The sequence below is a fragment of the Lycorma delicatula genome, chromosome 6 (assembly GCF_047948215.1).
Source record: "Lycorma delicatula isolate Av1 chromosome 6, ASM4794821v1, whole genome shotgun sequence".
Lineage (NCBI taxonomy): Eukaryota > Metazoa > Arthropoda > Insecta > Hemiptera > Fulgoridae > Lycorma > Lycorma delicatula.
In genome coordinates this window covers 122246611-122263694 of record NC_134460.1, presented here as the reverse complement: position 1 = coordinate 122263694, position 17084 = coordinate 122246611, and the positions used below count along the sequence as shown (strand labels likewise).

Genomic DNA, 17084 nt, shown 5'->3' with positions numbered 1-17084 from the left:
TCCACTATGGAATTCACTTTCTCATTTGTGATATGTATCCAAAAATACATTCCTAATTAAATTCTTCATTTACTGATGAAAACTACATGGAGATCAGCTGTTGAGTTAACCATAATTAATTAAGGGTAATGTTTTTAAAATTTTAAGCTCATCACTTTTCCTAATGTGAGTTTAATTTGATTTTTGCTGATATTTAATCAATCTGTATTTATATTGTTTAATTTGTGATAATTTATGTATAGAAATTTATTTCTTTTGCCTGTTTTATGTATGATAAGTTTAATTTTTTATTTTAAGCAGCATCATTTTGTTGGTTTTTATTTTTTTGTATAAAATATTTTATGTATATGTATGTTATAGGTATTTAATACTGATGTATCTAAAAAACTGTTGGAATATGGTGTTGAATATAATGTTTTACAAGAAGAAATGTCTACTCCAAGACCTCAGACACGTAAAATCAAGCAACTGGAAGACGCTAATAAAACATTGATTGCTCAAAATAAAGCTCTTCAAGAACAACTTGAGGTAAATAATTTTATGAACAACATTCATAGATTGATTATAAGATATGAACAAAATTCAGATTTAATGTTCAGGATTTTTTTAAATATTTTATTTAGTTTATTTATACTCAGACTTTTACAATACATGTGAGTAGTACATATACATTGAAAGCTTCATGATACATCCAAAAATATGTGTGATTTTATTAATAATGTTTGCTCATTTAAATCATTGTTTTACGTGTGTATATTATAAACTAGTCAAATATATGTAGTTTTCATACGGTTTTTTTTTTTTTATAAATCTTACAGGTCACAAAGCGATGAAAACTAGACTTATTGAGCTACACATAACATAAAAACTTAAAAAACATAAAATTTACATTTAAAAAAAATAGTATTTAAATCCATTTAATTAAGATTCAACTTAATTTTTCATTTCTTTTTCCTTAAATTAAAGTGTAATGTATTGTATTAAAAAAAGTTCTTTATTTTTTAAAACACAACAAATCATGGATACCAAAGTTTAAACATTTAAATAAATTTTTATTTGTTTCAGATTGTTAACAGTAATATTCATAGACTAGAAACTACCAGAAGTTCACATATGATGAATATTAATAAGCTTGAATCCCAGGTTCGAGGGCTTGAAGTTTCAGTCTCAACTCTTGGAAACTTCATCCAGAATATCGCTTACAGTCACACAGATATAGAAATACCCTGTGAAATTCTTCGTATTGTTACTCAAATAAGTAATTCTGAACGACGTAAAAGTATGAACCAAAATAATATGTTAAAACCAAGAGGTATACCATTAAAGGTAATTGATGATAATTCGCAAAATAATTCAAATATACCAAAGAAAAATCCACTTAAACCGGCCTTGAGTTCACCAGTTCTCACTAATAAAGTATCAAATTTCTTTTCAAATTCTCATAATCAGATAATACAACAAAAATTTGGAATGTTTTCACACAATAATCTTAATAAAAATAATACAGAAAACAATTTAAATAATGAGATTGAAAATGGAATTCAAGAATTAAGTCCAAATTCAGATGATTTATCAATATTTAATGATACCGGGAAGAAAAAGTTACTCAGTCTTCAATTACCTGAAGGTTGTGATATCGGAAAAAGATTAGGTAGAGTTTTAACTGAGGAAGATAAGAAAAAATTACGACTTGATAAAAATACAGAAACGTATGGAAAATCAAATTCGATGCCGGCCGTCTACGACAAGAAAAAACAATTAAAATCATCACAAAGCTCATATGAATTGGGTAAATCTGAATCGATTGGTACAATAAATAATGGTATACATCCGCTAGATACATGTGAAGATGTTAATATATCATTCGGTGGAACTACGAAATTAAAAACATTTAAACCAATTAAAAGTAGAAATAGTAGTATAAGTAGTAATCCTAGTCCGTCTTCCAGTACCGGATCATTACTCATTGGAGAAGATATAAATGCTAATAAGGAAATAGAATTAAAAATCGTTGAATCGCATGATTTGATTATTCCTAAAGAAAATACTAATAATTTAATCGGAGAAAAAAATTCAATCAATTGCAATAATAATAATTCCTCTACAATATCTGAAAGTTGTGAGTTTAATATAGAAAAACCCCTCGGTAATGAAACAGAACTTCTTATAAAATCACAGTTACCTGTTAAAAAACCATCCGGCTTATTAACATAGGTTATCTCAACATAGAAATCAATATTTTATTATTTGCATGAGGAAACAATAATATTAAGCGGTTAATATTTATAAATAAACTATTGTCATCGCCTCAATAATAGTAGTTAATTATGTTCTTTACAATATCAAAATAGTGTGAACAATGAAACATTAGTATTTCTGAAATTATGTAAAATATTTCAAAACAAAGAAGTTAATTTAAATAAAAGTATTCAATTTACTTACGTTTAATGAAAAAAAGAATTAAACATTAAAGCTCATTATTATTTAATAAATATATAAATACACTATAAATAAAATAAAATAGTATTGTAAAAAAGTATGAATAGTACATACATATCAGCATAACCAATACAAATGAATATTTTTAAACTTATCTACTAAAATTTTATGATATTAAATTTTCAGGACAAAGAACAGTTGAATATAATCATCACTGATTGTATTATACATACAAGAGATATAGTTTTAATATTTTTAACTGACTACATAAGGTATACTCAGTTAAAAAAATCATATCAAAGTTTAATAAAAATTTTAACAAGAAAGAAATGGAGTATGTTAAAGAACAATTTTCAAATAATTATAATTAAAAAATTACTTTATCATATAACTATATGATACACTATAGAATATCAGTCTGTTTTATTTATATACTATTATTGGACTGATCTATGTTAAAAACATATATTTGGTATTAAAGTATAATTCTTTTGTTACTTTATTTAAATTTTACATTATGGTACTGTTTGTAAAGAATAGCATACTGTGGTTTTATTATAATATATATTTCTGTAAACAAATAAAAACCACTTTCTACAGTACAAATTTTCATGTAAATTTAAAATTAAAAATTCAACTTCATGCATCTGCATAAAAAACCTGCTATACTTTGTGTAGTAGGGTAACAAGGAATAATTGACAAATTATAATATTTGTAATATGATGTGGTTATTTTTTAAAGTACAAATTAAATTGCCATAATTAGCTAGGTTGTTAATAAATGAACAAATGTTTTACTTAGTTATTTCTTTATGTATTTATTTTTTTGTAATTCATACTATAATTAAAAACACAATTTTAATTTATTAATTGTATTGATTTAGGTTAAACCTGAATACAACAGTCTAGTTTATCGTTGTACTATTTTATTTGGGAATAGATATAATTTAAAATATTAGGTCATGGTTTAAAAAAATTATTTTGTCCATAAATTTAACTGTGTAATGGATTTTAATCAGAACATGGTGGAGGTTTACTAATTTACGTAGTGTACTTTTATTTTAGCTAACTTATCAGTCATTAATATGCATGCTTTTTAGGTAGGGAAGGAACTGGCCAGTAAATCATTCCCAAGAACATTTTTCTTTTGCTTACTACATCAGCATTTTGTTTTACAACCAATCATAGCATTAAATATTTCCAACCAGCCTTCATTCTGATAACCGTGCAGTCAAATAGATTTTTAAGAAGGTTTAGTTTTTTCTTTCTCTTCTTTAATTTTTCCATTGTCTTATCTATTTATAGTTCAGTAATATATATTTGCCTCGCTCACCTAAATCACTTTTATTCTATATGTTCAAAAAAGGAAATTGTTATGCTGTAGTAGATCAGTGCATAAATATCTTTTTTTGGTTATTATCCTCTCTGTGAATATCAAAACTACATCAACCAGGTCCTTTTTAACATCTCTATCAAACTCATCTTTGTAAGATTTTAATTGATAAAATCACTCTTAGTTAACATCAGATATTGTTTAATAATATTTTTCTAAAATTGATCCTTTCAGGAATCATATTCCTCTGCACTATACAAATTATATTAATCTGATCAACCGAAGTACGGAATTAATAAAATAAAATAAAATAGGATGACACCTACCTTATTCCATAATCCAAACAAGAGTGCTTTTGCGAGTTCCTCGCATCATCAGTTGCTGTATAATTTTTCAAATCTTTTGTTTTAAATTACACATTAAAATTAAAATTGAGATTTAAAATTGTTAAAAGATACTTTTCCAGTTAAATCAAAACAGAAATGAAACTAATTTTTTTTTATATATATATATATATATATATATTCAAAATTTTAAATTGTAAATTAAAATTAAAAATTGCATATATACAAAATATGAAGTCGTTAATAAAAAATTAAATTAAAATTCAAAATTAAAATTAATAATAAAAATAAAATAGAAATCCATGTAGACTAGCTAGCCAAAGTTATGTGACTGTCCAAGTTGATGATGTATTAACTACATAATACTCGCAAAAGCGCTCTTGCTTGGATTATGGAATAAGCTAGGTGTCATCCTATTTTATTTTATTAATTTTGTACTTGGGTTGATTGGATTAATGTAATTGTTTAATAAGTGTATTTTTTTTTACCTAATTTAAATTTTATTTTACAATTATCAAGCCAAATTACATACAGTGATTTTTCATCAAGGGTTAAGAATAACCCTCAAAAGAACCCTTTTAATACCTCGTAACTACAAAAGTAATATTTTTCTGGAGGTAAAAAAATGCCTTAAAAAAAATCAAGAATTCATTTTCAGCAATATTTGTTACTTATAACAATTGTAAGGCGTATTATTTATTACTTCAGTAAATATTTTTAATATTTATTGGTATTAGTAAAATTTACTTTGGGTATGGGGTATAAATTTTTTCTTACCTTTTACTAACAGCAGATACTTGGTATCAACATAAAAAAGTAATGAATAAACTACATTTTTTATGGATTCAATTTATTTTTATTCATTTTTCCCATCAAGAGAACCAAATCTGTTGTACAAAACATTTATTGAGATATGAATAGAAAAATATTTAATCCAAGTTTTGTTATATTATTTTGTTTCAAATTGTTATATGAAACTTGCTGCTAGTTTTCAAAAGCTAGTAATTTAAAAAATTATTATTAGTTTGTTGCATAAACTGAAATTTTACAATGAGTTACAATAAAATAAATAGAGAAGTTTCAGCAGTCAATTAGTTCTGTGATTCAGTAAACAAAAATCAATGAAAACTTGAAAAAAATATTAAAATCTGCGTACTTGAAATACAGTATTGCTAAAAATGAAAAATAAGCCAAATTAAGATAATTAATATTTGGAACATACATTATTCTAATAAATTAATCGAGTTCATTCATTTAGCAGATTGTCGTCTTAGTAACTGTGGAATCCCTGGGAATAATCTCCTTTAACTGTGCAAAAACATCCACTTTTGCTGCTTGATTTTAAGAGGTCTTCAATTCGATTTTGAAAATTCATTGGGTAAAGGTTGTTGTGAAATACTTTTTGTTCTGTATGGAATATCAATAAAATAGGAGTCAAAATCAATTTTTTTTAGTCCATCAGGAATATACCTTTGTTACTTTAATATCTGTAACAGTTCGTTCTCCTTGCTTTTACCTGGTCGAATCAGTTCATATATTAATGTATCATTTGATCCAAAGTTAGTGAAGAAATCATAATTGACTCTTTACTTTGTTAAGGGAAGGATTCTTTCTTGCTTCTGCAGTGATGCAATGATAATCAGATGGAAGGTAGATCTGTTTGTTTTTAAGTTTTGTCTTAATGTGTGCATGGATAGAATCTACTTCCATCTGTGTATTTTTGGATTTAAGGAATTTCTATAAAGGTAACATTTTTGAAAACACTAAAATTAAGAAGAACATTATTTAACAGAATTCTGATTCTGGGATGGGCAACCACTGCTGCATATTATGATAGTTTTTTCTGAATCACTGTTATCTCCATTAAATAATCTATCAAACAACTAGCAAATATTGATGCTGTTAAATAAAACTGAGTTTCATTGAACCAGTAGCATCTTGATTGATAATTAATTACATTGCAGATTGTGAAGTTATGGCAGCCAGAGCTTACTTTTGTTATATAAAGAGGATGCTTACAGCAAGGGACAAACTTTTAACTGCTTGCATATTTGTGTTAAGACTATAATGTTTTCTTTTAACACTTCATTTTTATCTTTGCATTTTTCCTCTCTTGCCTTATCTTTATTCTGTTTGTGAAAAAAATAGATTTTATCACTTACATTACATTACCTGTCTGATCGGCACATCATGAGCCACACTGATCCTTTTTATAGAAGTGAAGGATTATTTTCTTGGTTTGTAACTAAATCAAAAGTAAACCTACTTATTGCTTTTATATTATTCTCTGCACAGCATTTGATACACCATGTAATTCTGATATTGTTCCTAAAACAGGTTTTAAATACAACTTGCTTGTAACTCGCTAACAGTAGTGTACAGGTAACTTAGTGATCTCATAAAATATAATTAAAATTTTTTTAGATTCATTTGGCTCTAACAGTTCAAGCAATTGCTTTTCTTTCATTTAACACTATCTGAGAATGAAACATACCATTCATGACTGTTTGATTTTACCTAGCTGTAAATGAACCGTTCTTTTATGCCCAAAGTTGAAGAAAACTTTTTTTTTTACAAACAGCGGTAGTCTGACCATTCACATTTAAGTTATAGTTTAATGTTCGAGACCTACAAGACTTTGTAGTTTTTCATTTATTTTTCTAAGTAACAATAATAAGATAAGAGCATCTTTTGTTTTTTTGTTTCCAGCTCATATCATTATAAAATGTTTTAAAAAATTCTTTTCTCTCAACCTCTTGTTACTGTGCTACAATTTTTGGTTTTGCTCTTTCTACAAAGTAAAGAATTCTACGCTGGTTTGTTCCTCTTGATGGATATCACGCTTAGCAATACTCTTCTCCTTGTGACTCCATCCCAAATATCAATTATGCCTTCCCTTGTTCACAAAGTTTTCTATTCTTTTAAAACTTCCATTCCTGGAAAAGTCTTTTCTTTTCTTTATCTTTTGTCCATTTTCATGTTGCGAGGACTTCATTCTGTTCTTTTTCTTCGTCTCCAAGATTGACATCAGATGGTGATTCTGAAACTTCAGACGAAGTAGTTTCAATCCACTCTAGGTCATTTGTAGTCAAATCATTATTATGGCAACCACAATAATTACTAGGAAATGTTAAAATGGATAATTCAAATAATTCCCATTTTTATGAGTCTATTCATTAGATTATATTCTTATTAACTGATAATGTTTCTAAATTGCTTACAATTTCAGATGATAAGAGTCTGATGATACATTAAATTAAAAGAGTTTTATTCATCAATCTTAAAATTTTGAGAGACTTAACAATCATTCTTTCTGTCAATTCAATAACTGTTTTGACTAATTGTACATTGATTGATTGAGATCTTCTGTGGTTAATTGTTAAACACAGCATAAAAATTATTTTTATTTACATTTCTGTCATGTTTTTTATTCCCATATTAAGATGAAACGTGGAATGAATTTAAATAACAGCAACCTTTTACTTAACTAATAATTTCATTTATGACAAAATGGTTTTTACTTCTTGCTTCCATAGTAAAAATCAAAATTCAGATCTTTGCAATAGAAACAGAAATACTAATTTAATGTGATGTGTTTATTAACATCAGTAGAAATTTATTTGCATACTTTTGATTAATAGAGAGTTTATTTTAAAAAATGTAAATAACAAAACAAAACAGTTTTTTAAGACAAAAATTGAGTTTTTCTTGTTCATTTTTAGGTAACTGTGTAATTACATATAAGAAAATTTAATGCCATTTAGCCTACTTTTGAAACACAAATCTATGATAAAATAGACTATTCTTTGTTAATTAGAAGTCTAATCATAAAATACATTTTTCTCATAATATTTTTATTTACATTCTATAAATGCTGTAATTTATTGTTTTAATGTTGATGTTGACAACACATATATGCTAACTTCTGGATGTAAACAAATATATACATTAATATTCATACCACGTAACTAATTGGATAGATTATGAAAAAAATTCTGGTTATTTCTTTTCTCAAGAAATTACAATCAAGTGGATATTTATACAGCAATACATATTTGAAAATACTAATAAATTAATTTTAAGGTATAAGGTAAAATATCTTAAAATATTAAATAATACTTACCATTTATAAAGAGCAGCACAATCTCAAACAACAAAAACAATGGCCACTTATTCAGTTACGAGTTGTCAGATACCAGATGTAAACACTGTGCCTAAAAGAACATTTCTATTGGAAGGAATTATACGAGTTGTCAACAGAAAGTAGGAAATTTTTTTTTATATTTTATAACAAAATGGAAAAACTGCAGATACAAAGTATTTCTTAATCCACGACATATTGGATTATTTTGTGTATGCCAGTTATTGTGCAAGTTGTCTTTGTGACAGATTGATGGTAAAAAAAAATTATTAATTTTTTAAAAAAGTAATTGTGATTGGGTATTCTTTTTTTTTTTTGTTTTAAACTGATGAAATAGATAATTAAGAAATCAATATCAGTTATTGAAGTCAGAGTACTTATAACAACAAAGATAATAAAATATATACAAAGGGTTACATATTGTCCAATTGTTACATTTTTTCATTTATGTACTCATAAATTTTGTTAAATAAGTTATAGTTAACAAAATTTAACTTTTTTTATTACAATAAAGTCACATTGCTGTATCAATATACAACATATTTAGCATATTTTTTAAGAAGGCTGTAAAAAAATTACTCTCTAAAGTATTTGTTTGTATTTATTATTAATCAACCATGATTATTTTAATATGTTCTTTTTAATTACATTTGTTTATACTAGAATATTTTAGCTTCATGGTTTTATTATTACAAATGAATTTAATGCAATTTATTTTGTAGATCAGTTATTTCTTCATTTAATTAATGCATGATTGTGCATATAAGTTCATCTGTCGTACTCTTATCACATCATGAGAAGGTATCATATCATTTTTCTATTTTCTAAGCATTTGCCACAATATTAACTGGAACTTGATTGTTTTCTTCAATTTGTTACTACTCAAATAAATGGAACATGTTTCATTATTTTTTTTTAAATACTGTAGACTCAACTAACTTATTTCTAGGCTACCATTTGTTATACTAATTTTACTTTTTTTAAATCATGTACATCATAATATCTATTTTGATGTTATTTTTTATTTACTTATTTTTTTTTAGTATAACAGTAATAATCCTATAGTATATGTATGTTTGTTTATGTAACATCAAAACAGCAAAACCTTCTACAAAAAAAAATTAATTAATTAATTGATACTTTTTAAAATTTTTAAAATTTTGTGTTTTTGAGACTAGGTAAAATTCTATTAACCATAAAACAATTAATTAAGCTACAAAATGAAGAATAATTTGAATAAAATTGAATGAGTACTTTATGTATATTTTCATCATTTATTTATAAACTTCAAAAAAAAAGGAAATTCTGAATTCGACTTGTTAACTTTTTATATTGACTTTTTGTGTTTTCATGTTACATCTTACTAAAACACATTGATGTTGATGAATTTCCTTTTATTTTGTAGAGGAATTTTCTCTGGTCGTCAAATAATCACTTTACGGTCTGCTTAGATGATTTGAAAATATTAATTGTTTTTATCATCATAATTATTTGATATTCAAAGTAATTTCATATGAAACTTCAAGAAGATTGATTGGAAAATACATATTTATGTTCTTTAATTGTAAAAAGTCAGAAGAAAAATCATTTAAAAATGTGTTGATGATTAATGATATATTTCTGAGATCCTTAGCTCATAATCAATTTTTTAATGTTGTGTTTTCAGGATTCCGTTTCTTATTTTTATCACGATGCAAATTTCTCATATTTTTCATTTCATGTAAACAGCTTTTTCATATACAGAACCTTTTTTGTTGTCCTGGCTATGAATCTGGAATTAAATGTTTAATGTTAAATAAAATAAACATTATAAAAATAACAGTACTATTCAATTCTTTATTAAGTTTTATTTTTTGAAGTTTAATATTCCAAATTAATGGTTAAAAAGTAAAGTTTAAAGTAGAATTGAAAAGATTTTTTTCATTTTCTAAGGTTATTTTATTTATTTTGTAATATTAGAAGTTAATACATTATTTTCTAAATAAAAAAAGAAAAGAACAAATCTAAAATAAAAATATATTTGTCCATAAAATAGTACTTTGTACTATTAAATGTGGATTTAGTTTTTTTTTTTTTTTAAATAAAAATGGAGAGAAGAACAAATTTCTTTAATCTAAAGTGAAAATATACAATTATTTAAGTCATTTTGATTTGAATGGCCATTTCCTGTTTTTTATGGAATTTTCTGATTATTGAACTATTACTAATTAATTTAATTTTCAATTATATTTTTAAACAGTTAAACGATTTTTGTTTTGCAATTAATAAAATAAATTTTAAAATAATGAATTATAAACTTAAATAATTTTTCATTGGAAATCAGATATTTTTATAATAGTTTTATAAATCTTATCATGAGAACTTTTTCATATCTTTGGTTTATTTATTTCTTAAAGATTTCCCAGAAATTAATTTAATGTAAAACAGGAGCAGTACATCCATTTAAAAAAATTATAAATCATTATCAATAACCTCATCATTTTATTACACCATGTACCATGAAGTATTATTTTCGACATTAATATAAGAATCTTAATATTGATTAATTCAGATGTATTATTTTATGTAATATGTATATTATTAGCTTGTCAGTTTATTAGCTGAATTTAGTAGATTTTGTTTTTATTTAGAATACTGTGTACGTTTATAAATCTATTGTGTATATATAAATTAAATATCTATATCTGTAACATATAGTGTTTATTTAGTAACATTTATAATTAAAGAGCTTAATTTATGTCATGTATCGGCTCTACTCTATTAAGTTGTTTGACTGAGTTGTTTGTTTGTATGCTTGTTTATTGATTACTTAGACAAAACAATCATTTGTGAGCTTTTTGTTTATTTTAGTTATTATTTTAAAAATATTTGTGTATAAAACTTGAGAAAAATTAACTGTAAGAGATTATTGTTTAATTAAAAACACATATTTTAATCTATTTATTTTTTAATTTATTTAGTTTTTGTTTTTTACATGGTAGTTTAACAGCGGTCAGTTTTGAATTGAACTCGCTTCAAATATGCCCTTTTCTGGTGTTTTATAAGTAATCATTAGCTTTTCTTTGTTTTTCCATCTTTCCCTTACCTAATACACTGATTCAGATAGTGGATGGATCATAGACTGAATCTCTCCAATACTTTTCCACTATAATCTTTTCTATTTCTACATTCATTATAATATCTTTCCTTACCTTTATCTAGCTATTTTTTCCTTCATTCTCTTAACATCTTTTTTGACTAGTACTTACTGTCCTTTTACTGATCAACATTTTTTTCATGTATGAGAGCGGGTATTCCAATGTTCCCATTGCAATCCATCTTTGTTTTTCTTATCTTGCTTCTAAAAAATTGTATTTCCATTTCCAACTTAATTTACTTTACTACTGTCCTTTTGTAACCCAAGACTCTGTACCATATGTCAGAATTGATATGCATTACATGTGTGTAAAACTTTATTATAGCTCTTTAGAACTTCCTTGCTGCATATTTTTTCTTTTATGCTTTGGTAAGAATCACTTGCTCCCCTACTCTTCTTTCTATCTCTACCAATTTTCTCACAAACTCTGTTGTCTCGCTACCCAAATATTTAAATTTTAATCATCAGCTTTCTGTTTATAATTTACTGGGTATTAAAATACAGTGTAAATAAAAAATTTGAATTGGGATTTTGGCTTTTTTTATGTAAAGTTTTTATTATGTATTTCCTGACTAGTTGGAGGCTTTTTGTATAATCTTACTCAATTCTTTATCTCTGTACATCTAGTTGGTCACAATAGAAAGGGATATGTTTATTTGGTACATTACTAAATCCATCCATCTAAGTCTTTCTTAGCTGGGACATAATATGTATATAAAAGTATAAGCTGTCACACTTATTGTACAGAAACAAGTGCTATTCAAGATTTACTTTCACAGAGTAATGATGCTTTCTATACAACGAGAATCTGTGATGAAAGCAACATAAAACCACTGCACTCCTTATTTTTCATAGTAAGCCTGCCAATACTTACGCTATATTTGTGAAGGGTTTGTTTGTTATCAGGTTATCTAGAACTGTTTGGTTTTGACATTTACTTAAAGTAAATTTTATTATAGTCTTTGAAACTAAATTTTGTTTAAATAATGCAAATATACAACAAATTATTGATATATTACAAACCTTGTTAGGCATTATAAAATTATACTTATTTCAGCTGGTGTACGAACTCAAATTTTTCTATTAAGACGTATTTTCTATTTCTTAAATTTGTGAAAATTAAACAATTTGTCTCAGTTATACATTTGCTAACCACAATACAATAAATCTCCTTCTTATGAAACAGATGTGTTTTATGATGCAATTTGAGAAAATATAGTTCATTATATTATGAGAATGTTTTAAAAGATTTATATGAAGATATTTTTATACAAGAATATTATGAAGTTTCTCATATTTTTTAATAGCCTTTTTTGGTGGAAAAAGTTCTTGAAGGGCAGTAATTTTAGAAAATGTTATAGATTTTAAAATTGAAGTAAAAAATTCACATCTGCATTTGCATAGATACAGATCTAGACAATTAATTAAAAATTTGAAGTAATTTTATTTATCTATCTAATTTATTTTATTTTTTCAGTTTATTTATTATATGCTTGTTTTATTTTAATCACAGAAAAATCTTTTTGTATATGGTTTGATTGGAAAAGCATTTAATTATATTAAAAAAAAAAAATTGCTCCATAAATAAAACTGAAAATTTGTTTTAATATGAATTAATGTTACTTGAGGAATTATTCCTGGGAAACACAGCATTCATTAAATCAAATTTGAATTTTGGATTTAAGCATAGATTTAACCTTATTCATAGTATATTATATTATAAAATACATTATTTTAATACTAAAATTAGTTTTTGAAGTTGAGATTTACTTGCCAATTATATTGTATTATAAATTAATTAAGAGTACATATTTTAAAACATTATTCTTTATGTAGCCAGTCTCTTTAGCAAACAGAAGGTTGAATATTGGTTACATTATTGCTGGGCTTAGCACTTTTCTTTATTTGGCAGTGTTTGTCGTTTAATGATTCTGATGAATGCTGTTATTGAATATTTTAAATGCCTTTATATTTACATTTTTGCTTCATTTGCTCATGTACATCGTAGTTGTAAAAATAAATGTTTTAATTAATCTAAATAATTCCTTTCACTTGGCCTGTTGAATATATATTAAATTGATTTTACTAGATTTAAACATTTTCTTGTTACTGTTTTGTTTGCCTTAACAGTAAATGAACAAATGACAGAAGTCAACTACACCATCTCAGTACTAGCATCTTCATTCATATCCACCAGGAGGTGTTCACACCTATCCATTTTTGAACTGGAATAGTTTTTGGGTTTATGAATTGAAATCCATCAAAAAGTTTTTAAGTTTTTTTTATTTTTTACCATTAATATCTTTAGAAAGATAGATATGAAGATTAACTTTGAAATTAAGCAGGCTTTTCATGTGGTCCTCTGGTATATCAGTACAGGTATCCAAACTTAAGTTTTTCAGGTTAAATAAACAACAACTAATGTATAAACTTTATTGTAGAGCTCAACCGTTAAAATATTGTGTAAATTTAAAGACCCAGTCTTCTTATATTTTAATTTGTAACCTTTACATGTAAACAACCTTTATCATGTTTTCTGAATTCCATTCCACATCTTACAGCCAGCATTGTTAAGCTGTACTGTCTTCCAGTTAATTACGTGGTTCCTCTATCATGCACTGAGCATCCATAAAAAAATTATTATTATATTTCAAAACAATAAGAAGATATTTGTGATATTTTTCCCAGTTGTAAAACTAATTTTAAACTCTTTAACATAACTAATTTATTTTAATTCAAAATGTTCTAGTTATCTTTTATTTGCCTTCTTTGCACTATCTATTTCATCTGAATCATAAATTTGTGTTTTCCTGCCTTTGTGAAGACAAGCTGTAACTTGCATTTATCTTATTTCCCTTTCATTATTCTATTCCAGTCAATATGATTCTAAAACTGTCTTTCATTAGCTAATGCTAATGGTAAATATACACATTGTGGATTCATATTAAAATTTACTGTCTGGTTTGAGTAATATTACTTTGCATTCAATTCATTAACACCATTACACTGAGGCCTTTAGATTTATTGCATTTTTACTACATCTATATTTTTGATATTGTAATCCTTTTTGAAATAGTAATTGTCAATATAGTATCAGAAATTTATTTATTACTTTCAAATTTTTTTCATGTTATCAAGTGAAAGATTTTTTCACATGAAACTCCTACAATATCTATCTTTTGCAAAGTTAAATATTTGGTTTTGTTTTATACTTTTATAATCCTTTCAGTTCCTTATTTATTTAAGTAATTCCTTCTTATTTTATGAAAAATATAAATTCTTGCACATTGTTATTTTTAAGTGATGTCTTCCTGTTTAAAAAGTTTTTTCTCATCAGTATTTTGTAGCAAACATACTTATCCAAAAAGTAGAATAGTCACTGATAATCAATTGACCTAAGACAAATGCAGCTAGGTAATCAGAGATATTGCATCAGACATGTTTTAAGATAAAATGAAAAAAAAAAAATTATAATGTACAAAAAATTAAATAATTTTGTACCTTAATAACATATCAATTTATTAATTTAAATAATTACAAAATAATATTTGAATATGTCTATTCAAATATGAATGTAAGTTCTGTGAGTTTACATTTCTGTTATAATTTTATATTATACTACAACTATCATTGTATTTTTGTTGAAATTTTTATTATAAATTTTTCAAATTTTATATGACTAAATGAAATTTAAAAAAATGTAAATATTTTTTATTAATTATTTTTATACTCAATCAGCTTCTGGATTTTTATCCAATAAATTATATCAGTCTTAATACATAATAGTGTTATTATGTGGCTTTAGTTTAAATGATTGTGATATTAGTTTATAATAATAATAATAATAAAAAAAAGAAATAACACTTTGTATTTATATTGTAGTTTAACATTTACATTCTCTTATGTACATCTATGGTGTTACTTTGTATAATTATAATTAAATAAATTTTTTTGTGTTTTATTAAGAATTTATTAATATTAAACCAGTTATGTATTACGTACAAGGGATTGCTGACATGTAATGCATAGTCATAAATAAAAAGAGAAATAAAAAAAATGTAAGAGAAATAATAAAAATAATATAATAATAATTATAAAATAAAATAAGTATTAATTTTATTATTATTAATTGGTTTTAATTATTATGTAATTAATTTTATTTTTTAATAATAATAATAAAAGTATAAGAGAAATAATAAAACGTAATAAATGAAAAGAGGTACTCAAATAACAAATGTGACATAAAAGTGCATTTTATTTTCTACAAAGAATTCATTTATTTTTCCGTGTGATCACCATTTACAGATACACAATTTTCCCAACGCTGAATGAATCAGTTTTCTCATTCTGTCAATAAAAAATTCTGGTGGTCTTTTGTTACTCCACAACCTTATTGCTTCCTTCAGTTCAGCATCCATGGTGAATTGAATACTTTAATTGTGAAAGAAGTGAAAATTATAGGACACCAAAAGCGGTGAGTATGGAAAGTGTGAAATAGATTCAGATTTCAATTTCATAAGAATCTCGATGGATGCAAACGATGTGTGTGGCCATGTATTATGTTGCAGATTTATCGACTTCATGTAATGTTGAACACCAAACACATGTTCATAAGTTGTTTTAATGTCCGTATATCGCACAGAATTTATTGTGGACCCACCTTCCAGATCATGTACACATATTTGGAATCCCAGAACAATGTCAAGAGTTTTTTTGATTGTGGTAAACCATGTGGTATTCCATGGTCTGTTTCTCTTCTGGATTGTAATGATGCATCCAAGTTTTGTCTCCCATCACTACCTTTGTTTTGTAATTTGTGTTTTCTTTGAGTTTGCCTGACACTCATTGTGAACAGAGTTTGGTTTCCTAGTTATACAATAATGTGGGTCACTCATTCTTTCTATAAGTCTAACTGGTTGGCAATGCAGTTGTGTGATGCAACAGTCGTTTTGAATTAATTCATCCATTTCTTTTTGGTGCTTTTCATCAGTCACAGAAACTGTTCGTTCAACTACTGTTGAGATTCATAATCAGTATTCACTTTACCACCACAGAATTTATTTCCCACCTAGTCATAGTACTTCAGTCAACAGTGTTATCACAATAACGGCTTTTAGATGATGATGAATGTCATTACAAAATGAATGTCAAAAATTTAATTACTGCATTTTGTTTTAGATGCATTGATGTATCAAACAGGCTCCACTATTTAACAATGCAACTGACGTAAAATAGAGGACATGGGTTAACAAGTTTATGGCAGGGTTAATAGTAAGGAAATGAAACATAAAGATACCTATCACTTTGTGCTTCTATTACATTGCAGTGTGCATTACATTTCAGCCACCCCTCATATATTCATTTTTAGTTGTTTTTTTTTTAGATTACTGCAGCTGTTATTTTAAATACTTTCCTTATTTAATCTTCCTATCATGATTTTTGAAACTATTTTAGTAAGAATTATTCTGTCTATGCTAATTCATGATTATAAATTAACACCGTTTTGTTTGTTTGTTATTAAATATGGAATCCCTTAAATAATCTTTCAACTGTTAAACATAGAAACATGAAATTTAGCAATTGCTCCTACCTCAAATAATCTATTTTTAGTTTAAGACCATGATTATTATTTTATTTTTAAACAGATTTTTTTTTTTTTTTTTTTTTTTTTTTTTTTTTTTTTTTTTTTTT

At 25.3% G+C, this 17084-nt stretch overlaps 1 protein-coding gene across 4 annotated transcripts in view; it reads left to right on the top strand.

Annotated features, from left to right (window-relative positions):
* The window catches only part of plx (PTB_TBC1D1_like and TBC domain-containing protein plx), a 344267-nt gene extending 328622 nt beyond the window's left edge, over positions 1-15645 (top strand). For 2 of the 4 annotated variants that reach the window (XM_075368468.1, XM_075368467.1), the window contains 2 exons: positions 361-528; positions 1066-15645. In XM_075368468.1, the coding sequence (XP_075224583.1) occupies positions 361-528; positions 1066-2214 (1317 nt within the window). In that variant the 3' untranslated portion in view covers positions 2215-15645. The remainder of the gene's footprint in view (positions 1-360; positions 529-1065) is intronic. The other 2 variants (XM_075368470.1, XM_075368471.1) reach the window with 1 other exon arrangement.
* The last annotated feature ends 1439 nt before the right edge of the window (positions 15646-17084 follow it).